Genomic DNA, 23,979 nt, shown 5'->3' on the forward strand with positions numbered 1-23,979 from the left:
GGGGGAATCTTTCTTGCAGCCTTGGTTGTTTTCTTCCAGCTTTCTGTGAGAACTGTTCCACATACAGATATATTTTTGATATGTTTATGGTAGGAGGTGAGCTCCATGTCTACTTATTCCGCCATCTTGACCCCTCTCCACTTTCAGCATTTTGAAACTTAAACTTTGATTCTTCTCTGCATATGATAAGCTTTGGCATATCCATATTATGAAGTACAATACTTCCATTAAAATCACATCCTAAACAAAAACTTTTTGACATAGAGATATCTCCACAAAAAAAAAGGTGAAAATTTTATATACCTTTTCTTAAATTTATTTTTTAATTGGAGGAAGATTGCTTTATAATGTTGTGTTGGTCTCTGCAGCGCAACAGTGTGAATCAGCCATAATTATGCACATATCCCCTCCCTTCTGAGCCTCTCTCCCCTCCCCCCATGTATTCCTTTTGTAACTTGCTTTTCTCCTTAAATTTAGTGAGTATTTTTCCACTTTAGTCAATATTTTTCTGGAAAATGATTTTTATTAGCAGGATAGTATTTTATAACTTGAATAGACTTTAGTTTGCTTAACAAATTTCTTACATTTTCAACATTTCAGATTACAGAATGCCTCACAAATTTTGTATAATTTTATTGTAACAGAGTAAATTCTTTAATTCTTGCTCTTCTACTTCTCAAATTATATTAAGAGCCTTAACATACTCTCTGGCAGAAAGATTGTTCTAATTTATGCTACAAATCAGCAACAAAGAGGTATTGTTTACCATACTAAGCAACACTGAATATCATCATAATTTTTAGCCTTATTGACTAGACAAAATCCCCCCAAAATACAAATATTTCTTCAGTTCAGTTCAGTCCAATCACTCAGTCATGTCTAACTCTTTGCAACTCCATGGACTGCAGCACACCAGGCTTCCCTGTCCATCACCAACTCCCAGAGCCTACTCAAACTCATATCCATCGCGTTGGTGATGCCATCTAACCATCTCATCCTCCGTCGTCCCCTTCTCCTCCTGCCTTCAATCTTTCCCAGCGTCAGGGTCTTTTCCAAAGAGTTGGTTCTTCGCATCAGGTGGCCAAAGTATTGGCGTTTCAGCTTCAGCTTCAGTCCTTCCAATGAATATTCAGGACCGATTTCCTTTAAGAGGGACTGGTTGGATCTCCTTGCAATTTCCTCTTATGTTTCCCTATTTGTTGTTGTCTTTTTGTTCCTCGGGCACAAGAGGCCTTTCTTGTGCCAGAGGAAGAATATATAGGTGAATATGCCATTCACAGTTACGAAGGGACACAAAAAGCATACTTAGCTTGGATTTTTTAAAAATATACAATAAAATGATTATTTACAGAGATGTGGGCAGGGCTGAGGGACCAACAAAATGTTGAGGCACTGTGATATTGGGATTTCTAGTAAGAAACATATATTCCATCTTGGGCTCCATTTCTGTCACAGAGCTTCTAAAATCCTTGGAGTTTCCTAAGCGGAGAGAGAGACAAAATACATTTTTTAATTATGTTAAGAGTTACCTTTGGAAAGCCCCTAGGTAATCTAAGGATGGGGGTTGGTTGCCAGAATAGCCAGTCATGTGGTTAGAGGTTTAGAAAACTTTCAGTCCTCATCCTCGGGAGAGAAAAGGAACTAGAAACTGAATTCAGTTACCTATGGCCAAGGATTTGATCAATCGTGCCTGTGTAATGAAACCTCCATAAAACTCAAAAGGAGGTGGTTCATAGCGTTTCCATGTTGGTGGACAATTCAAGGAGACAGACCCCCAGAGAAAGTGTGAAAACTCCTCCCCGTTTCCCCTTATCTTGTCCTATGCGTCTCTTCCATCTGCCTCTTCCTGAGTTTATACTATATAATAAACTAGTGATCTACTAAGTATTAATAAAATGTTTCTCTGAGTTCTCTGAGCCAGTCTAGCAAACTAGTCCAATACAAGAAAGGGGCTATTAAAACTGCCAGTCTATATAGCCGGTTATTAGAAACACAGGTAATAAGCTGGGCTTGCAACTGATGTCTGAAGTTGGGGTTAGAGGAGAAATCTTGTCAGACTGAACCCTTAACTTGTGGGATCTAAGGGTAGATAGTGTCAGAATTGAGATGAATTTTAGGATATCGAGCTGGTATAATAGCATTGCTTGGTGATATGGGGAAAACTCCCACACATCAGAATTGATGCACATTTATAGGCACCCAGAGACCAGTAACAACGGGAAGTCATGACCCCCTTGATCCTAAAGAAACAAGGGAAAGGAAACAAAACTATCAATGTGGGCTGGAGCCAGAGGAGAAAAGGCAGTCTCATCAGAGCGGCTTTCAGAGGGAGGCAATCCCACCTACAACCTGGAATCAAAACAGCAAGAGGCAGGGAATAAAATACTTCAATCTGCCTGTCTTTCCGCAGGCTGCTGTCTGTTGGTGCCTTCAGCTGGGTAAATTCAACTTGAAATCAGAGAGCAGTGCCCTGAGGCCACAGAACAGGGCAGAGAAAGACAAGAAAACAATAGAATAACCAACGCAGTGGATACTTAAGGCATTTTTTTGTTTTTTTTTTTTTTTTCTATTTAGTACTTCTATTTTATTTTTACATTCAGTATTTCTAAAATGCATTTGTAATTTTTCTTTTGATTGTACTGTATCATAGGTATAAGCTTTTTATTTAATTTTTTAGATACCTGTATAGTTATCTTAGGTACCTATACTGTATCATATTCCTATTCATTTTATCAACTGCCATTATCAAACTAAATTTGTACAGTGGGGTTCTTTTCAGCGTTTCCTACTCTGTTCCACTGATTCATTTATTTTTGTGCAGGAACACAGTATTTTCGTTATTGTGGCATGACAGTATGGTTTATCACTAGGTAGAGCAGCTCCCAAGTGTTCTTAAGTTCTGATGAAAATTATTAGGAAAAAGTAGCTTTGAAAACTGGGGGGAAATGTCAAATATAAAAACCTTAATTACTCAGATATGTTTTAAAATGGATACTGCTATGTGATATGTGCAAGTTTTCATTCTCTCCTGTGGAATTTCAATATATATTACTAGATAATAGAAGGAAGTTTTTCTGTTTCATTATATTCATTATTTTGGCATATTTTTTAGATTCCACATATACATGATACAGTATTTTTCCTTCTCTTACTTATTTCACTAAGTACAATATTCACCATGTCCACCCATGCTGCATATTGCAAAATTTCATTCTTTTTTTAATGGCTGATTGGTATCTCACTGTGTATATATACCGCATCTGCTTATCCTCTCATTTGTTGATTGACCCTTAAGTTACTTCCATATCTTTGCTGTTGTAAATAATGCTGCTATGAACATTAGGGTGCATGCATCTTTTCAAATTAGTGTTTTGTTTTGGTCAAATATATACCCAGAAGTGGAACTGCTGTATCATATGGTAATTCTATTTTTAGTTTTTCTGAGGAACATCTGTTTTTCTACAATAGCTACACCAACTGACATTCCCACCAACAGTGGACACATCCTCGCTAACATCTGTTATTTGTGGTCTTTTTGATAAGAAAGTCTCTGACAAGTGTGTGATGACATCTCATTGTTTTGATTTGCATTTTCATGATATTAGCAATGTTAATTATCTTTTCATGTGTCTGTTGGTCATCTGTATTTCTTTGGAAAAATATCTATTCAGGTCTTCTGCCCATTTTTAACTGGGTTGTTTGGTTGTTTGGTTTTTTTTCTATGTTGAGTTGCATGAGCTGTTTACACATTTTGAATATTAACCCCTTAATACTTGTACCATTTGCAGATATTTTCTCCCATTCAATAGACTGTCTATTCATTTTGTTGATGATTTCCTTTGCTATGCAAAAGCTTTTACATTTAATTAGGTCCCATTTGTTTATTTTTGCTTTTGTTTCCTTTGCATTAGGAGATTATTCATATATATTCTCAAATAGAAAATATACACATATTATTTTCAAGTATACATAGTGCATTTAAGAAAAATTACTACATACCATGTCATAGAGAAAGTCTCAACAAATTACAAAGAATGGTATTCTAGAAGCCATTTTATATTACGTCAGTATATTTTTTGTATTTGTCCTTGAAGTTAGAAAACACTAATAAACAGGATTTTGTAAATATATACGTGCAAATATACATGCTCTTATATAGTAAATAATGCTGATGAAACATAAAAGAAAATAGTCACTTCGAATCATTTATTTAGTTACTTAGAATTCTTCATCTTTCAAATTTAAATACTGTTCTGTTATTTTGTGGAGAACATCTAGCCAACTCAATTGCTAAGACAGAGTTATTTTCAAATTATGTCCAAGCTGTAAATCAGCACATTGAATCAACATTTTAATTCTTGTTTCCAACTAATTATTTGAGCGCCTTTGAAGAGAACAGTGGTTATTATTGAAAAGCCTGTTTTTGTTTAGCTTTAGTTTAGTTGCTAAGTCATGTCCAACTCTTTGTGATTCCACAGACTGTAGCCCACCAGACTCCTCTGCCTATGGGATTTCCCAGGCAAGAAAACTGGAGTGTGTTGCCATTTCCTTCTCCAGGGGCTCTTCCTGACCCAGGGATCAAACCTGCATCTCTTGCACTGACAGCCGGATTCTTTACCGCTCAGCCACCAGGGAAGCCCATATTTTTGTCAAGCTTGTGTAGATGATTATTAGGTATTTTGGATCTTTTTTTACCTGAAGTTGTTGTGTTTTTTAAAAATTCCTCTTTAGATGTGCTAAGACCATTAATAGCAATTTCCAGATAATCACAAGTAGGTGAGAAATAAGCTAAGGGCAGTCAGTGGGATAAAAATCCCCAGTGACTTTTGGACTTCCAGGAGTGGTCCACCATCTTCAGAAAAAGAAAAATCCTGGAGAAGTTTAAGGGGACTTACACTGCACATTAAAAATTAGATCAAAATATGAGGTGATCCAGTGATTAAGATATTATGCCTCCACTACAGGGGGGATGGGTTCTATCCCTGGTCAGGGAACTAAGATCCTGCGTGCCGAGTAGTATGGTCAAAAAATACAAACAAACAAACCCCAAAACAAATATATATATATATATATAACAAATATAATATACACATTATATAATATATATAAATTATAATACATAATTATATATCATATATATGAGATATATGTCTTTTTCATTAAATCAACTTATATATTATATAAATTATATAATTTATGTATTATACATATAATATATATAAAATATCACCATATATATTATACATATATAATATATATAACATCAGCATATATATTTTATATATGGTAATGTTATAATAATATATATAATAACATATATAACACATAATAATATTATATATAATATATAATATTATATATTAGGTGATATTAGAGTTTAAATTTGAAGTCAGTGTAGATGCTGTGATTCGCCTGACACCCTCTTCCTGCAGTTCTGGGTCTGAGATTGTTGTCAGTACAAACCCTGTGTACCTCCTGGCCTGCCTTCTTTCTTTTGAAGCTTGTCACCTGCCTCCCAAGCCATGCTGCTGCCACCTTTGCCAGAGCCTTTGCTAAACTTCCTTAGGTGGCGGCTGTTCAGGTGGAAGCCCCGAGTCTGCACTTTTCTCCCTGACGGAGCGAGCCCTAACCAGGCTGAGTCATCCTTCTGTCCCCAGAATGGATGAAATGTCACACTGTGTGGCATGGGTCCGATTTTCTGAGCAGTCACTAAGGGGCTGGATGATACAACTCAGAGTTCAGGAGAGTCTACTGCCTGTGAGTTGAAACTTGACTGATGAGATATGGGAAATAGTAGGGAACAGGGCAATTTCCCCTCCTTTATTCCCTGTGGAGTGCTCTAATATTCGATTTTCTCCTGAAGGTCTTCTGCATAAGTTCCAGGTGCCTGGCCAACACCCCTGCCCAGAGGCTGCAGTCTCTTTATAGTCATTGTGAAACAGTGGCCAGCACAGCCACACATCACATCACTTTGTTTCTTGTATTTTCTTCCCTTTTTCTCCCTATTTCCTCACCTTTACCATTCTGGGCTTGCACGTGCCAAATTGTATTGCAACTTGAAGGCACCCAAATAGTGTCTCAGGCTCTGTCTTTTTGTAGAAAAGATTTCCTAAAAGCTATAGCAACAGTTTTCACTTTAGTGGAGAGCTGGCGTTTTCCCCTGGCCCCTAGGAGTCACCTTCCACTTTTTTCCACCTTGCTCTCTGCCCTGGGAGGTTGCTGAACTGTATCTACAGGACATCCACACCCTCTGGCTACCAGATAGGTCCAGCCAATAGGATGCCCCAGTAGGAGATTGAAGGGAGAAAAGTATTTATTTTCCTGGTGCCTATGAGGTCACCTTGGCTGACTGTGTCCCTCAAGATGAAAGTCAGAGCTGGAGTTCTCTATCTGACCTTCTTTTTGATTTCTGAGGCCTGCTTCCTCCTCTCACTCCTTTGGACCTAAGGAACCTAAGAGCTCCACACTGCTACCCTCAGGGTAGGGTGCTGCCTTGTGGCTCAAGTCCACCCTGCCCACTCCTCTGTAATTTATCTCTTTATAAATAAATTATTCTAATTTGAATTATTCCAATTTGACAGTGCCATCTGCTTCCTGTTGGGATGAGTAATGAGAAGGAATGGTTAAATGATATTATTGTTTATCTGTGTTGGAATTGTGTGTAACCATTACAAATCACTTAATGTTCTCTAGCAAAAGAAAGTAATGCACTATTTTTTTTCTAATCGCTTAAGAAGTCAAGCAATCAGGGTTCTGGCAAAAGCAAACAAGCAAGACCAGTCAGAATTCCATCTCCCGTGTGGATGAAAATAATCAATAAGTAATCTATAATAGGAATAGAAATGATTAAAAAAAATAAAAAGAGTTTTATTTGAGCCAAAGTGAGGACTATCGCCTGGAAGACAGCCTGTCAGCTCTGAGGAACTGCTGCAGAGACACACGATTGTCACCATAGTTTTATATCTTGTCAGAACCAGGAACATTAAATAAGCCAGGCATTTACTTCTCTAGTGGCTCAGATGGTCAAGAATCTGCCTGTGATGCAGGAGACTCAGGTTCAGTCCCTGGGTTGGGAAGATCCCCTGGAAAAGAGCATGGCAACCCACTCCAATATTTTTGCCTGGAGAATTCAATGCACAGAGGAGCCTGGCCGGCTACAGGCCATAGGTTTGTGGAGAGACAGACACAACTGAAGCAACTTAGCATGCACACGTACTTCAAGGTTACAGAAAAACAGGTCAGCATTCACACAGTGAGTCAGTATGGCCTTTGCACCAAGGAAGGGGGTCTTACAACGGAAGGAGGAACAGCATTGGTGTCCCAGGACGGGAATCATTTGCTCTTTATTTTTAACATAGACATTCTTTACTTCTGGTCAATGTGCCCTTTTCTTCAATAATTAAAGCAGGTGTAAAACAGGCTGTTTTAGTTAGCAGTTAAAATTCAAGTCAACTCATATATTAGCCAGAATGACTTCCTCATAGCTCAATATGTGAAATTTTCTTTTATCGCCTGAAAGGGTCTTTAATGAAAGAATCATTTATGGGAGAGCAGGCAGAGTAAAGGGAATCAACAGGGAATTGTGAAGTACCAGGAACAAGAAATAGCAGAAGATATCACCATCCCAAGTGTTGAAGGGGCATAAGGAAGAAACAGCGTTGGAATACTGGTGCCTGATACAATTCCACGTCTTGGAAAAGAAACTGTCCCTGCAGACCTCCAGTCCCGGGGAATGCAGGTCCTGCCGGAGCCTCATCTGCAGCAGGCTGGCAGTGGAGAATGAAATGCCGTCCTCTTCCACCCCTCCTGCCTGCCAGCTTCCTCTCTCCAATCTCTGCTCTGCAGTCAGTGCCTCCTATTGGCTGAACCTCGCTGGAAACTAGCATGACACGGCCCATCAGGGTGGGCCTGCTTGGGCTCAGAGTGGGGCTGAGTAGGGCAGAGGATGGTCTGGGTTGGTGGGAGGTGGGGAGGGCAACAGACAATAACCAATACGATCAGGATATCAAACCCTTTGCAAACATAATCCTAATTTTGAGAAAAGTGATACATGTATTTATGTATAAGAGAATTCCAAACTATAAATTTAAAGTAGCTAGCTCATGGTAGTAGAGGAATAATAAATGGTTTTTATTTTTTATAGTGCTTGGTATATCTCCCAAATTTTTTTAAAAATGTATTACTTTAAAATTTATCTTAGGAAAAATAAATGCTAATTGAATGATGTGTTTAATTTTAACTTTTAAAGGAAAACATTTCCTATCAGTGGCTCCTCACGTTAAGAACTTCACTTTCTGAAATTTCTCAGAAGATCTCACCTAGAGTAAGATCAAGGCCAACGAAAGGATGTTTGTGTTTGTTTCTCAAAGTACTAGCTTGTTTTCACACTATTCTGCCCAATAATAGAAAAGAATAATCTAATATGAGACAAAGGGCATCCCAGTCCTAGTCATATTAGTAGATGTAATCCATTAATTACTATTAACTTTGTTATATAGCAGAGTTGGTCTATGACATTCACTTTGTCAAAGAACAAAATTTGTGATCCTAGAGTTGGATGCACAAGCACCAACTTCATATAAACACCTAGCTTCAAAATGCTCTCAATTTAGTTAAACTATAAACCAACATCTCTGTTTTCAAAACGACTTGCATAGCTTCTGATTTATTTTTCTACTGTTGCATACCTCTCGCATCTGCATGTAAACTACAAACAAAGCACCATAGAGAAGCTCGGGTGTTATCAGCAGTCAGCAGCTACGCTGCTGTTTTCCATACCCAGATTCCCCGGCTATTCATAGCATTGTCCTCAGCCTCACATGGGGTCCGGGGTAAAGGCAGTTGCTGCTGCTGCTGCTAAGTCGCTTCAGTCGTGTCTGACTCTGTGCGACCCCATAGACAGCAGCCCACCAGGCTCACATGTCCCTGGGATTCTCCAGGCAAGAACACTGGAGTGGGTTGTCATTTCCTTCTCCAATGCATGAAAGTGAAAAGTGAAAGTGAAGTCACTCAGTCGTGTCCGACTCTTAGCGACCCCATGGACTGCAGCCCACCAGGCTCCTCCATCCATGGGATTTTCCAGGCAAGAGTACTGGAGTGGGGTGCCATTGCCTTCTCCAAAGGCAGCTACTTTCCCCCAAAGAAGTACTTCACATGTAGAGAATGAGATAGCAAATCCTTGGAATGTCACAGACCAGCTGTTGCAGGCAATTGTTCCTAACCACCAATGTCTCAGCCACTCCTTTGGGCCAAAGCAGCAGTTGGGGGAAATAGAAGCAGCCGATGTTCTGTATAAACTCAGACACCCACGTAAGCTGGGCCTCAGAACTTTCATTGCCTGCCAAGCTATTTAAAGCTAAGGATTACGCAGTGAGAACAGATGCAGTGCATTTTGCCATCTTCTGAAATCTAACATTTTAAGTAACATTTAAAGAGCATAGTTTAAATTTTCTTGAATTCAGTCATTGTACTTTTCAAAGTGGTTTCCTAAACTTCATAATAATTTAAGTATGATTTACTACATCTTAATATTTCATAAGTATCCACAGAACATACACTGTGCTTTAAAAAATGCTGCAGCTAAGATTCAGCTTAATATATTTCAGATCCAATTTTCCAGTACTATTTTTTAACCTTCATATTCTATATTTACAAAGCTACGCTATAATAAAATACACTGAAAAGAAAAGCTTATTAAGCGAAGGCGATCACAGCTCTTTTTAGCAATACAAAACACTGTCATAAAATGGATAAGAATTTCTTAAATTGGTGTGGCTCTTTTGCCATCAACTGTTACAAATGCAAGCTTCTCTGGCATTGTTGAAGTAAGGAAGAAATAATTCTGAGTCGTTTCTACTATCAGAGGACAATCTCCTAAACTGTCAATGTTTCAGGTGTTAAGAATAGCATCAACCTGAGCTGTAGGAACATATTTAACAACTTTCCTTTCGGAATAAAAATAACAAAGACAACCTCAACATACCAGGAATTATGTCTGTGTTTTTAATCTTCATAAAAATCATTTCAAACGTGGGTAATACACATATTCCCGAGATACCATGGGCTAAACTAGAATCTTCCTCTCGACGTATGAACAGACACTAACCCGACACGATGTCACTTGGTCCCAGCCGAATCCTTTACTTCCACCACCAGAATTCCATCGTGACAGAGGATCGCCGACAAATCTTTGGTTTCAATGCCGTCGGGCAGTTTATACTGTCGGGTGAAGCTTCTGGAGATAAAACCATGCTCATCCATTCTGGTTCCATGTTGAGCTTTTATCAGCAGCCAGCCCTCGAAGGTCTGAATGATGATATCTTCGGGGAGGAATTGGACCACGTCCAGCAGGACCTGGAAGCGGGATTCGCCTCTCTGGGGCGGCATCTCAGCGGCGTCCACTGGAGGAGCCTGGGCCGCCCTGGCCTTCCCCAGGTCCACCGTGGTTGGCCCGGGCAGTGCATATAAAGCGTGATCCAGCCTGCAGTCTTCCAGACCTCGAGCTTCGAACTCCTGCTCGTATCGCACTGGAGTCTCGATGAGGTGCCTCAGGATGATTTTTGCCATAGTGGAAGCAAAGCCGGCATCCAGCAGCGTCCTCCCCGTCCGACGTCCGCGTGGAGCTTCGCCGCTGCTTTCCAACTGGATTATCAGAGGAGAGCTGCCCTTCGCTTATAACTCCGCGCAGACGCAACTCTTTAATTAGACCTGAATCACAGTGCCGCACGCTCCCTCTTGTCTTTTCGCTCCTGCTGACAATGAACAGCTATTTATAGGGTGTGTTTCGAAGTTGCTTTTAGCACACAGCCTGCTCGAGCTGCCGAGTCAAGGATTGCCCTTACATTCTCAGTTATCCTTGGCAAGTGTGTCGGCCTCGCTTACCCAGAGAGAAAAAGAGAGTCAGAAACAATATTTGAGAAATATCTGAGTGCTCTGTCTTTGTGAACTACAGTGAACTGAGGGATCAGAACAACCTAGAGATGAGCACTTATCTTGGATAAACTAAGTCTGCACTAATCCTAGTCTCCAGGCACAAAGTCAGCGGGAGGTGACTTGAGCTTTAAATTGATTAGGAATCAATTACACACACACAGGCCCATTAAAGTCTCAAACATTCAACAAGCCCTCAGCCCTCCGTCCTATACATTTACTTTCATTTCATCCTTTAATCTTCTATCCTTAAGTGACATCTGAGCCAGGCCACCTGGGTTTCTTAAATTTGACTCATGAAAAATGAGATCAAATGACTGAGCCAGACAATGATGTCCAACCTCAGATGGGGTTGGAAAGGCATAGAATAGAGAATTTTAGTAAGGAAAATAGAGCTCCAGGGCAGAGAAAAAGCTTAAAGCTTTTTGACTATTTGATACTAAAGCCCAGAAAACTAAGGATTAATCTAGTAGTATCTCTGCTGTTGAAATGGCAAAAATAAATAACATAACTCTTAACTGTAACCCCTTTAACATTAAATTTAGATTGGAAAAGAATGAGGTAACTCTTTATCCACTGCTATGGCAAGATATCCAAGACATGTTAAGTACAAAAGGAAAGTCCAGGACAGCATATAATGTGCTATATTTGTCTTTTATCTTAAGTAGGCATTTGCTTCTGAAATAGAATCTGAAAGTTATGTCGTGGGGAACAGAAGTTGCCTCCTGGGATGGTAGCAGAGTGATCAGAAGGCAGGGGCTAGAGGGAGACTTGCCTATCACTATAAACACATTTGTGCTTTTAACTTTTATACTGTGTTTGTAATGAACATACACACAAGAGGGTTTAAAATATAGAAAACTTCCTCTCCATAGAGGTTAGTATTCTCTAGAATAGGTAGACTCCAGAATACCTTTCCTTAAAACACATGTCCATTTTCTTAGAATTAAAAATAAATCTAACTAGTTTTTAGTTTTAGTTTTTTATGGTAAAAAATCTGCCTGCAATGCCAGAGACCCAGATTTGATCCCTGGGTTGGGAGGATCCTCTGGAAAAGGGAATGCCAACCTTTTCCAATATTCTTGCCTTGGAGAACATGGACAGAGGAGCCTGTTGGGCTATTGTTCATGGGATCACAAAAAGTCAGACATGACTGAGTGACTAACACTTTCACTTTCACTTAGGAAAGTCTAAAAAATTAAAAACTAAAAAACAAAATTTTAAATTTTAAAAATTAAAAATTAGAAAACAGAAGGGAACAATTTCCTTTAGCTCTTTTATAATACCCTAAAACTCTGAGTGGATTGGTATATAGTTTAAAATATGCCTTAATTATGCTGTTCACACACAGCTTTTTTGACTTGCATTTTGCAGGTTGATGACTCTTAATGGAAAAATGTATTCTTTGAAATCTTTAATGTCCTCTGACTCACAAAATATTGAGAGATGTTTTCATTGATGCTGCTCTGAGTGGTAAGTCAAAAACAGAACTCACTACCAGTGGCAGGAAATATATACGCTACTAAGGACTTGGCTTTAAATTGCTGGAAAGAGTCATAGCAAAATTGAGAAGAAAGTATATAGATTTTCTATATATCCCCTGCCCCCACACATACATAGCATCTCCCATGGTCAGCATCCCCACCAGAGGGTACACTTGTTACGATCAGTGAACCTACATTAATAACATCGTTTACATTAGGTTTCACTCTTTGTGTTGCACGTTCTATGAATTTGCCCAAAGATATAATCACGTGTATCCACCAAAATTGTATTATACAGAGTTGTTTCACTGCCCTAAAAATCCTTTGTGCTCCATCTACTCACCTCCCCTCCTCCCAACCTTTGTTCTGAAAAACTGCTGTAAAAAATAAGCCTGTGTATTTGCTGTGCTGGGTCTTCATTGCTGCCCTCCAGCTTTCTCTAGCCTTGAGCGAGGGCTGCTCCCAGAGGTGGCTTCTCTTTCGTGGAGCGTGGGCTCTAGAGTGCGGGCTCAGGAGTTGCGGCACATGGGCTCATTGCCCCAAGGCATGTGTAATCTTCCTGGACCGCGATCAAACTCATGTCCCCTGCATTGGCAGGTGGATTCCCAACCATGGGATCACCAGGGAAGGCCAAAAAAAAAAAAAAAAATCGATTTAAAAAACTAAAACTTCTCTAAAAAAATAAATACTAGAAAGATGCTGGTAGGGTGGACAGAGAAAAACATAGCCAAATTATGGGTTATTGCCTTAAGGATCTCTAAAATTAGTGAGGAGGACTAGATATGAGTGATGTTTCCATGTTGCTTATATGACTGAGTTGCTGTGGTTTAAAGGGAGTAGTCACATTTCTGGAGCAAACACCCAAGCCTTCTACTTCTGCTGTTTCCCCAAACTGCCCTTTGACCCTAATCCTGCGCCTTCTATCCTCCTCTAGGCTTCTGTTCAACCACTTACCCCTTTCTTGATGTTCTCTAGTCTCTCACTCTCCACAGGCCTCTTTCCATCAGCATAAAGTCAGTTGTACCTCATCTTTTTAAACCAAAACAACACCTACTAGCCCTTATGTCACCCCCTAGCTAATTATTCCCCTCCCAGCCCAGCTCCTTGAATTTGCAGCCTGTGTTCAATGATAACTCTTTATGCTATTGCAAAATAACTCTGCCCTGGACTGATGTCAAAGTCAGCCTTATTGCCAAATCTATACTTTAACTTCCTTAACCTCTTGAGCGTTTGACATAAGCCTCTCAGCAGGAAAGAATGTGAACTATTTTTGTCCTAGCCCTGTCGAGAGAACAACTAGAGTTTTCTCTTATCCTATTCCATGCATTCTCAGTGGAGGTGATATCACCCTTAAGGGGGCAAAAATTGGTTCTTATGGAGCAAATCAATCAAACAAAAAATCCATGTTATCTAAGATTATACCAAATCTTAGCTCTAGGGAATGGATTATGGTCTTCCAAAAGGCCAAGGTACATAAACAGTCATAAAGAATATCTGTGGAATTAACATTTCATGGGGGAGAGTGGGGAGAAATCAGGTGGAAAATGTCTTAAAGACTCTTGGGGGTGGAAGGCTGGAGCAGTAATAAAGAAAAAATTGAGGATGCAGTCCTAGTTGGCTTCATGAATTGCTCATCCAGACCCCAATGGTGTCAGGGACTCTTTGGGGGGATTTCAGTACCAACAAGGCTTAGGGTCTGAGAAGGTTCCCTAGAAAGAGTAATCTCATGGCCTCGACAAAAAGATGATAAAGGGGGATAAACGGAGCTTTGGGAATTCAAGTGTTCCTGGCAACAGAGTGACATGTTCCAGGGCCTGGAGCCAGAAGAAGATTCTGTGTTTGGAGGACAAAAGACACAGCGTGACCACAAGGCAGGCCACAGAGTAGGAAGTGGGAGAAATGAGGCCGGAGAGGTGGGGAGCAGGGACCAGATCAGGAGAGATTTGTATGTCATCTTTGTTTTCAAATAGCTACCAGTTGCTCTGTGATACAAGAATTCTTGTTTTAGAGTAAACACTAATCTTCCTCTTCATAGTCAAAAGGCCCACTGAGGATTTTTTTTTCCAAATTAAGGTTTAGATTCTATTCTGAAACATAGGTGTTAACTTCACAAAGACCCAAATCAGTGCCTTCTTCACTTTTCTGACTATACCCACAATAAGAAACATATCGTCACCAGTGAACACACATACGCACATGTGTGCGTGCTCAGTCATGTCCAACTCTTTGTGAGCTCATGGACTGTAGCCCGCCAGGCTCCTCTGTCCATGGGATTCTCCAGGCAAGGACACTTGACACAAGGGTTGTCATTTCCTCCTCCAGGGGATATCTTCCTGACCCAGGGATCAAACCTACATCTCCTAAAGCTCCGGCATTAGCAGGCAGATTCTTTACCACTGAGCTACCTGAAAAGCCCACATATACCCATACTGGGTACAAAACATTTAGCTTTACTATATGTAATACACTCTGATGGTCTCTATTTGATTCCATTTAGCTTAACAGTGAGCCTTGCAACTCACTAAATTGATTTTACAGCCAGTTTGGGAAGCACTTAGTTAACTTTTTATATTATTAAGCAAGGTGGTTCATCATCCTTGTAGGGTGAGTTATCCCTCTGTAGGGAGACTATGATGGTCTCCACTGGTTTTTCTTCTGTGGCTGCAGAGAGATGTTGAGTGGGTAAGGAAGCAAGAGATGTAGCAAGACCAGATGGCATAGCTTGTGTCAAGTGCTGAAAGGTTAAGAATGATAAGGATGGAAGCACAGACTTAGCAGTGAGGGTGTCTTTGATTTAATGAGGGAGAGTCAGAGGCAAAATCGGGCCAAGGTTGAACTGCAGTTGTTTGGGGAGTGCATGTTGCAATTTCAAGGAGTTGGGTTGGGAGGAGATGGAACACATTCACTAGAGGCTGACATAAGGTTTGGAAGGCTTGTTTTGTTTTAATAAGATTTTCTTAAGAAAAGTGACCATTAGTCTGGTGGAAAGGAGAGAATTGGTTAGTAAGGGGCCCTGATGGGCCATGGTTGATGGAGTTTGAGACCTGAAGGGCCGATATCCTAAATATTCCTTTTAAACAAAGTGGTTTTCTTATGCCATCCTCAAATCATGAGTAAAGTTTTTGTTCAGTGTTTCAGCCTGGTGTCAAATAGACTTCGAGAGAATCAAGGCAGAGATTGTACCAGGCTTTGGGGAAACAAGTGCAAAGGGCCTCTGCTATCTGAGGAAGCAGTAATGAGACAGAAGCAGATGATATCAGCAGTCTGGAAAGAGATAAAAGTGACAACCGACTTAGAACATAGACACATGCCTGAAGGAACCCTAAAAATACAATTATTACAAATGATAATTTGATTGGACTTTGCTGCAATCTTGGAGGCTGGAGTCAGCTCTGGAATGTTGGCCTTAAGGCCATGAAGGAATTTACATTTGAGATAGAAGCCGTTTTAACAGGGTTTGAGAGGATGGACCAGGAGAGAGTCCCTACTGTGTTCACTCTGCCTTCCCTAGTCCCTCCTGTTGGGTTTACCAAGGCACCCACTTTGAGGCTTGACCCTGCTTCTGCTCCCAGGCTCATTACAACCAACAGCTCATCAACAGCCTCAGCTCGCTATCACAGGGACTCACATCAGACCTGACCTTCTCAGAGCCTGTGGCGTAGCCAACAACCAGGAGTCTGCCTGTCCTTCTGAGTCTCCAGCCAGATTCCAAATTAGAGTTGGCATCAACCCCCCATTGGAGTCACCCAATTTGTAAAGCTGAATGTTAGCCACGGGTTTCTCCTTTTGAGGCCTTTTTTCCTGCCAGGTTCCACAGGCCCTCTTAAGGCCTGGATGCCATAAGGCCTGGTAAGGTTCTGAATCTTAGCTGGTGCCTGGGTCCAGGAGACTCAGGTAGAGCCTCCCTGTTCTTTCTGTAGCCATAGATCTAGTTCCTATGTCTTCCACCTTCTAGCTAGGCTGCTACCAAGCTGTCTGAGTTCTGGCTTAAAACAGCACCTGGGATCCTTGCCAGTCATCGAAGGATGACCTGTAACCATTGCTCAAGCAGCTATGCCTTTTAACTTAGTGGTGGAGCCTATAGTGCAGCCAGAGGGAGCAGCCAGGTAGCTTCGTGCCTCCCCTGCCTCATCCTCCTTTTCCTGACGTGGATTTTCTGAGCACTAGTGGTCCTCTCTCCTGAACCTGGAGCCAAGTCTCCGAACTTGGGCCCATCTCATCTCCAATAGACCCACTACTTCATGGTGGTTAATAAAACAGACTAAGCATGCATTCTTTGGCACATAGCTTCACCTGAGTATGTTTCAATTTCTTCATCTCTAAAATGTGCAAAAGCAACAGAATGTACCTCCCAGGGACATTGGTAAGATTGAACCTAATTCTGGCCACAAAGCATTTTCACTATAAGGCATTCTGCTAAGTGATCAATAAATGAAGTGTTCCTGGTGATCTCTCTAAATCATAAACAGACTGGACACTTGAAGTTATTTGTTGTCAATCAAAAACTTTAATCCTTTTTCTCAGCTACTCTTTAGAATCTTCATGGAAAAGCATATAAATCTAATTTTCTAGGGCAATACATGTTACTGAAGCCCAGATGGTATTTTAAATGGAATATATTCTAAAATCTTGGACACAGAGGGTGCTTTTGACTGTCACCGACTGGTGTAAGGTTTCTACCTTCAAAATAGGACCAACCAAGCAGCTGTCTTTGGCTCATGTTAACATTCCCATTCGAAGAGGCGGTTTCTAAGATATACTAAGCTCCTTTAGTTGCTGGGCCAAAAAAGCAAGACATGACATATTAGTTTCAGACTGGAAAGAAACAGAGATCCCGGAATTTCTACTGAGCTGTAAAACTAAATCCAGACGTGGTTGTGACGTGAAAGTCTGAAAATGAAGCCAGGAGTGGTTTCATATTTTTGTGAGATAACTGCCCTCTGGTGGCAGAGATTAGAGTTACACTCATAAGAGATATACTAATAACTGAAATTCTGAATGAGCACCTCATTCCTCTTGTCTTTTGACTCTGTGTTCCAAATAAAGGTGCTCATACACTGAGCCCATTTCACTATCCTTCCCAACCCTTGCAGCTTTTAGATCATTTGTATTTGGATGGGAGGTGGGATAAGGATTGGGAAATTTTTGAAGAATAAATTTTGAAACCTTGCTTTCTGATTGAAAACTATCAAGCACAAACTATGCTGATTCTATATAAATGTACCTAAAGAGTGTGATTAAAGAAACAGTTTTTAGGGAGAATAAAGACCTAAATTTGAATCCTCACTCTGCCCTTCACACTCTCTGTTTGCTCTAGGGCAAGTCACGACTTCTCTAAGGCTTCATTTCTTCTTTGCCAGGAAAATGGGAAAAATACATCTCTCTCTTAGGGTTGTTGTGAGGATTAGCAAAGAGATTTAAAACATTTAGACTAGAACCTGGCACATAGAAAGTGTTCAACAAATATTAGATATTATTATTTGTAATATACAATAAGATTAGAATTCTTTAGAGAAAGAAACATCCATTTCAACTCAGTAGTGGCTATTTTAAAAGCCCATTTTTCTTTAAATATTAATCAAGGCCTTGGCAAGTGTGAGATGTTATTAGATAACTATACAAGCCACTAATTCTGTGCAGATAAGGTTCAGATCAAGCCAGACCCTGGGAGAGATATACCTAAGGCTTTCCTATCATTCCAGAGTGTCTTTATCAGCTATGATCAAATGATTTTTATTCTTTTTCCACAGTTTGCTCTTAAGCCCTTTGTTACTATTAACATTACTTTTTAGTTGTTGAACTACCAAGCTTGAGAAACTCAAGTCTGCTTTTTTAACCTGAGGAAAATTGCAAGGAAATACAACTTGCCAAATGGTTCTTGGCAGGGGGAGGGAGGTATTATTTCTTCCACAATATAGTTTAACTTAAAGGTCAGATAAGGATGTCAGGTTAAAGAAAATGTAGGATTGGAGACTGTAAGCAAAGGGTAGAGTGAAGAATTGGCAGTCAGTGGCAGAGACAGAATGCAGGAGTCCTAACCAGCTTTGTAGCCCCAGGTAGGTCATCATCACATCCATGGACCTCAGTTCTCAGGTGGAAAAACAGAAAAACGACTTAACTAAAAGTTAAAAAGAAAAAAAGATGGAGAAAAGAAGACACACAGGTACGACGCTGTTTCTATGCAGCTTGCCAAAGTGTTCTCCAAAACATTAACCATTTTCTTTTTTGTCCCCCTGTTTTCCAGCCCTAGCAACTGCCTTTCTGTCCATTTCACACTCATGCCTAGCAGCCCAGGCCAGGTGAGTGGACCAAGAGTAGACCCCTGACAAGAGGTGAGCCAGTCAGATTCTATGGGGGCGTGGCATTGGGATTCTGAGACATCAGGCCCTTGTCGGCCCTTGGGCTGAGGTGTGCATGGCATTGAACGGGCATTTCCTGCCATGACAGGTCCAAGGCAGAGAGGGACAGTCCTTGTGTCCAACTTGCTCTCCTTTCTCTGTGGGGAACTGCAGAGAAGAGTGCTCATGCAGCCTCAGAGAGAATAGTTGTCTTGGAATTAGGACTTCCCTAGAAACCAAAAAAAAAATTGCTAAGAACCGATTCCCAAGTCACTTCTTGCCCTTGTGTTAATACTTTGTTAAACAACACTTGTATCATTTGGATAAAATTATCTTATTTCTAGAGCTAGTGTTAGTAGGTTTCTGCTAATCTTTAAAAAGCAAACACATATGGGTAAAGGAGAGCTTTGAGGAATTTATTCTGGGGCTCAAGACCCCAGTAAATCCATGATTAGTTAGTCCTGGACTGACTCCAAGAAGGGGCATTTCAGACACAATCCAAGCTGTTAGAGATACATTTGAGGGCAGAAGAATCTTCTTTCAGTTCAGTTCAGTTCAGTTGCTCAGTTGTGTCTGACTCTTTGCGACCCCATGAATCGCAGCACGCCAGGCCTCCCTGTCCATCACCATCTCCTGGAGTTCACTCACACTCATGTCCATCGAGTCCGTGATGCCATCCAGCCATCTCATCCTCTGTCGTCCCCTTCTCCTTCTGCCCCAAATCCCTCGCAGCATCAAAGTCTTTCCCAGTGAGTCAACTCTTCGCAGGAAGTAGCCAAAGTACTGGAGTTTCAGCTTTAGCATCATTCCTTCCAAAGAAATCCCAGGGCTGATCTCCTTCAGAATGGGCTAGTTGGATCTCCTTGCAGTCCAAGGGACTCTCAAGAGTCTTCTCCAACACCACAGTTCAAAAGCATCAATTCTTCGGTGCTCAGCTTTCTTCACAGTCCAACTCTCACATCCATACATGACCACAGGAAAACCCATAGCCTTGACTAGATGGACCTCAGTTGGCAAAGTAATGTCTCTGCTTTTGAATATGCTATCTAGGTTGGTCATAACTTTTCTTCCAAGGAGTAAGCGTCTTTTAATTTCATGGCTGCAGTCACCATCTGCAGTGATTTTGGAGCCCCAAAAAATAAAGTCTGACACTGTTTCCACTGTTTCCCCATCTATTCCCCATGAAGTGATGGGACCAGATGCCATGATCTTCGTTTTCTGAATGTTGAGCTTTAAGCCAACTTTTTCACTCTCCTCTTCTTAGGTTTCCTCAAATCCATAGCAGCCTCCTATGCTATTTTCCTGGCTCTAATGGGAATTCTAGAGGAATATTCTTGATCAGACTTTCTATTTTGTTACAAAGCAAACAGCTAAGAACAGTTGTTCAGTCACTAAGTTCTGTCTGACTCTTTGCACCCCCATAGACTGCAGCATGCCAGGCTTCCCTGTCCTTCACTGTCTCCCATAATTTGCTCAAACTCGTGTCCATTGAGTTGGTGATGCCATCCTACCATCTCATTCTGTTACCCCCTTCTCCTCCTGCCCTTTCCTAGCATCAGAGTCCTTTCTAATGAGTCAGCTGTTTGCATCAGGTGGCCAAAGTGTTAGAGCTTCAGCTTCAGCATCAGTCCTTCCAATGAATATTCAGGGTTAATTTCCTTTAGGATAGACTGGTTTGATTTCCTTGTTGTCCAAGGGCTCTCAAGAGTCTTCTCCCGCACCACAATTCAAAAGCATCAATTCTTTGGTGCTCAGTCTTTATGGTCCAACTCTCACATCCTTATATGACTACCAGAAAAACCACAGCTTTGACTATACAGACCTTTGTAGGCAAAGTGATGTCTCTGCTTTTAATATGCTAAGATCTAAGATCTTATAATTGAAAAAAACTCAAGGTGGTATTTTTACGGACTAGACTCAGAAAGTCCTCTCTGGAGGCCCGTTTGGAGGAAGAATGTAGGCTTACCCAACTGAGGCAATCTGCTCGCGTGCTCATGCGGCCCATCCATTCAGACCTCATGACAGGCAGTGTTGCATGATGGTCAAGAGCATAAGCTACAGAATTAGTTGTCTGAGTTCAAATGCTGACTCCACTCAGGACCTAAACATCTAGTAATAGCTTAGTATCCAACTCATTGGGTTCTTGTAACACCAAATGAGTTCATACATGGAGCATCCAGTAGGTAGCAGACACAGTTGTAAATACTTTTACATAAAAATAAAAGGTGGCCTGTATGCATATAAAGTGCTTAGCTTGTTGGTCACAGGTGGAACTAGAGAGACAGCTGAGAAACTGGGTGTGTAGGTTGTCTACATGTGGGAAGGCATGCTTAGTGCTTTGATAGTAAGACCCAGTTGGTATTAATTAAAATTCATAGCAACTCACTGCCCACAGCAATTGGTCAGCAATAGTCAAAGGGCAGAACAAACCCCAGTGGTTTCTTTACCTCTCTATGTGTCGGCAGGCATGCTCACAGCGGACACTGTTCTGAAGATGTCTTTTCTAAGCCCCAGAGCAAGATGCACTATCTCATAGCCAGTTCCTGGGCTTCATAGCTTGATGGAAGCAAAGTCAACAGGCTTGTCTCCTTGAGTGGCATGTTATGTCAGAACACCAACACAGAGCACATACTCAAGGGTTCATTTCTTTCCTTTACTTCTACAAAACATTAACTTTACTGGGTCGCCACATCTCATTGCAACAATCTGGCCATCTCTTAAGTACCTCCTTGTGATAACATCTTAGTAGTTACAGCATGTGCTTTTATAGAATGTATTTGTTTCATTTCTCACAACACTGTACACTGCTTTTCCCAACCCGTGAAAAGTGTAGACTTCAATAATCTACTGCCTCCAGGACTATAACCTCCAAGGAACCTATCTTTACAACTTCACTGCCTGCATCGCCTTCTTCCTACCCTTCCTTCAAACACACACACACACCCCTTGACATTTACCCACTGAAACTTTTCCCCAGATTTCCGAAACACTGTCCCAAGTCGCTGTCTTATGTGTGTAGGTCACATGCCCCTTAGGAAATGATTTAAGGAGAATTAAAAAAATAGACTACTACAGAGGTAAGGATTGAGGAAAAGCCTAGTGTAATGCAATGGCCCCAGGGCTACCAAGAGCAGAAAATTATTACAACCTTCAGGAATATTCTCAGTTTTGATTTACAATGACAAGGAAACTTTGGGGTTTTTGTTAGCTGTGGCAGCCACAGAAGTGTACCATTCAATTCCCCAGTGAAGAAAGGAGTAGACTTGGGAAATGCAAGCGTGGGGCTAGCGACGGCTTCCAGGAGTGAGAATTGTGAGAGTGTTCGGCTTTTGAGCTGAGGCCCCACCTGTTCCAGAAATCTCCCTGCTTCCTCCCCTGTCCCCCAAGACTAAGGTCTGTGGGGGCTCTAGAGCCTGGATGCTTCTATCCACACGGAGCATCTCTTACAGATCGTCTTCACTCTGGAGCACCCGTCATGTCTGCATCACAGCCTGAGGCTCTCCATCCTGTTTGTTCCCCACTCTCTTGTGATAGGCGGCAGATCTCCATCAGGCTGTGAAAGCTCTCCCAGTCCATCTCCCTTCCTCCTCTTCTTCTTCACAGGCATTTCATCCCAGCAAGCCTTTTATGCTTCTAACTCTATCTCAATATCCGCTTCCCAGAGAACCCAACTAACTCAGCAGCCATACTTGGCCATGTCTGGGGATTGAAGAGAAGAGGAAGCCAGTCCATACAGAGACTAGAGGAGAAGACAGGAGGATGGGTTTCCCTTCACCTGTTTCCACGTCCTTCCAGAGATCTGACTTCTTTTACATCCATGACTTCCTTGGGACCCTATTAATAAATTTCTTGTTTCTTCTTGAGTTAACCTAGGCTTTTACTCTTCTGTCACAAGGATAATTAATTAATAGACTTTTTTTTTGACATCCTCTTCAAAAAGAGGGAAGAGTCAGAGCCATAAAATCTCTATCCTAACTAGTCCCCTTACACAGCTCTACCAGTGCTCACCCCCAACCCCCCGCCGTCCACAACAGTAAGTCTGAAAGGGATAAGAAAAACCACCAAGAAAATTCCCCCAAGACAAGGTGGAAGAGGGAAGCCAGGGCAAGAGATGATCAACATTAATTGAAATAATCCTCTTATTCTATGGAGGAAATGGGAATTCCTGCTAAGTTAACCAGAAGAGAAAAAAAAATGTAAAGGTGTAATTGAATCTTTTAATTGAATTAATTTTAATTGAAGCAGTTAAAAATAAACTTTTTTTTAAATTGGCTCTGTGAGCAGCAGAGAAAATAAACTATAGAATATATTTCCATGTTTGGGGGCCTCTATCATTCCAATATATTTTAGTGACATAACATTGAATACCTACTATGTGCCAGGTCCAGGAAAAGTATGGGCTATGTGAAGATAAAAAACTCATTTCTTAAAATCTCAGATAAGTGCAGGAGACAAATGATGAAAAAGAAGACTAGTGATAAACACTTGGAAAAAAATTTCATTGACTTGGGTTGTACCAGTTTTTAGTAAAGAAAGGCAGTAGCCAGGGACCGGTTACTGATGCATTGGAACAAAAAGAAAAAATACCATTTTTCCAAGACGAATGGGAATTCTTTGATAATTAGGCATGTTTTGAAATGAGGAAGAGAAATTCTATACTAAATGTAACTATGGAGATCTATCAAGTGAAGAATGAGGGCTTCCCCCTGGTGGCTCCATAGTAAAGAATCCGCCTGACAAGGCAAGAAACACAGGTTCGATCCCTGATCTGGGAACATCCCACATGGTGTGGAGCAACTAAACCCGTGCAGTACAACTATTGCGCCTGTGCTCTAGTGCCTAGGAGCCACAGCTAGGCTCCACGTGCCCTAGAACCCATGCTCCGCAGCAAGAAAAGCCACTGCAATGAAGCCCACACTTTGCAGCTAGAGAGCAGCCCGCACTCACTGCAACCAGAGAAAAGCCTGCACGCAGCAAACACCCAGCACAAGTGAAAACAAAGAAATATATAAAATAAGTGAAAAAATTAAAAAGAGAAATGAAAAAGATCGGGCATTAATATCAGCAGGACATTACCCTAAGCTGTGTCTCCTAAGAGCCCCAGCTCCAAACCTGCTCTGAAGTCCTCCTAGGAAGTGTGCCGCTGGTGAGGACAGCCCGAAACCTGAGTCCTTCATGAACCTCTCCAAATCAGTTCTCTCCAGCTTTACTGCCATCATATCTTTTTG

General features: G+C 41.1%; 1 protein-coding gene across 2 annotated transcripts; it reads right to left on the minus strand.

The window, feature by feature from the left end:
- Positions 1 to 503: 503 nt before the first annotated feature.
- Positions 504 to 10,743, minus strand: HSPB3 (heat shock protein family B (small) member 3). 2 transcript variants are annotated; one of them, XR_003591909.3, is made up of 2 exons: positions 9,983 to 10,743; positions 504 to 1,479 (listed from the first exon to the last, which is right to left on the minus strand). XR_003591909.3 is itself a non-coding variant. In XM_004016995.6 (2 exons), exon 1 carries the CDS (start codon positions 10,564 to 10,566, stop codon positions 10,117 to 10,119), a length of 450 nt encoding a protein of 149 aa, XP_004017044.1. In that variant the 5' UTR covers positions 10,567 to 10,743; the 3' UTR covers positions 504 to 1,479; positions 10,106 to 10,116. The 2 variants fall into 2 exon arrangements, 1 of the variants encoding a protein (XP_004017044.1); XM_004016995.6 differs by having other exon boundaries at positions 10,106 to 10,743.
- Between the last annotated feature and the right edge of the window lie 13,236 nt (positions 10,744 to 23,979).

The sequence above is a fragment of the Ovis aries genome, chromosome 16, assembly GCF_016772045.2.
Source record: "Ovis aries strain OAR_USU_Benz2616 breed Rambouillet chromosome 16, ARS-UI_Ramb_v3.0, whole genome shotgun sequence".
In the NCBI taxonomy this organism is placed as follows: domain Eukaryota; kingdom Metazoa; phylum Chordata; class Mammalia; order Artiodactyla; family Bovidae; genus Ovis; species Ovis aries.

What these genes read in the sequence shown, in the direction of transcription:
- HSPB3 (XM_004016995.6), bottom strand. Translation starts at nt 10,566, where the DNA reads ATGGCAAAAATCATCCTGAGGCACCTCATCGAGACTCCAGTGCGATAC.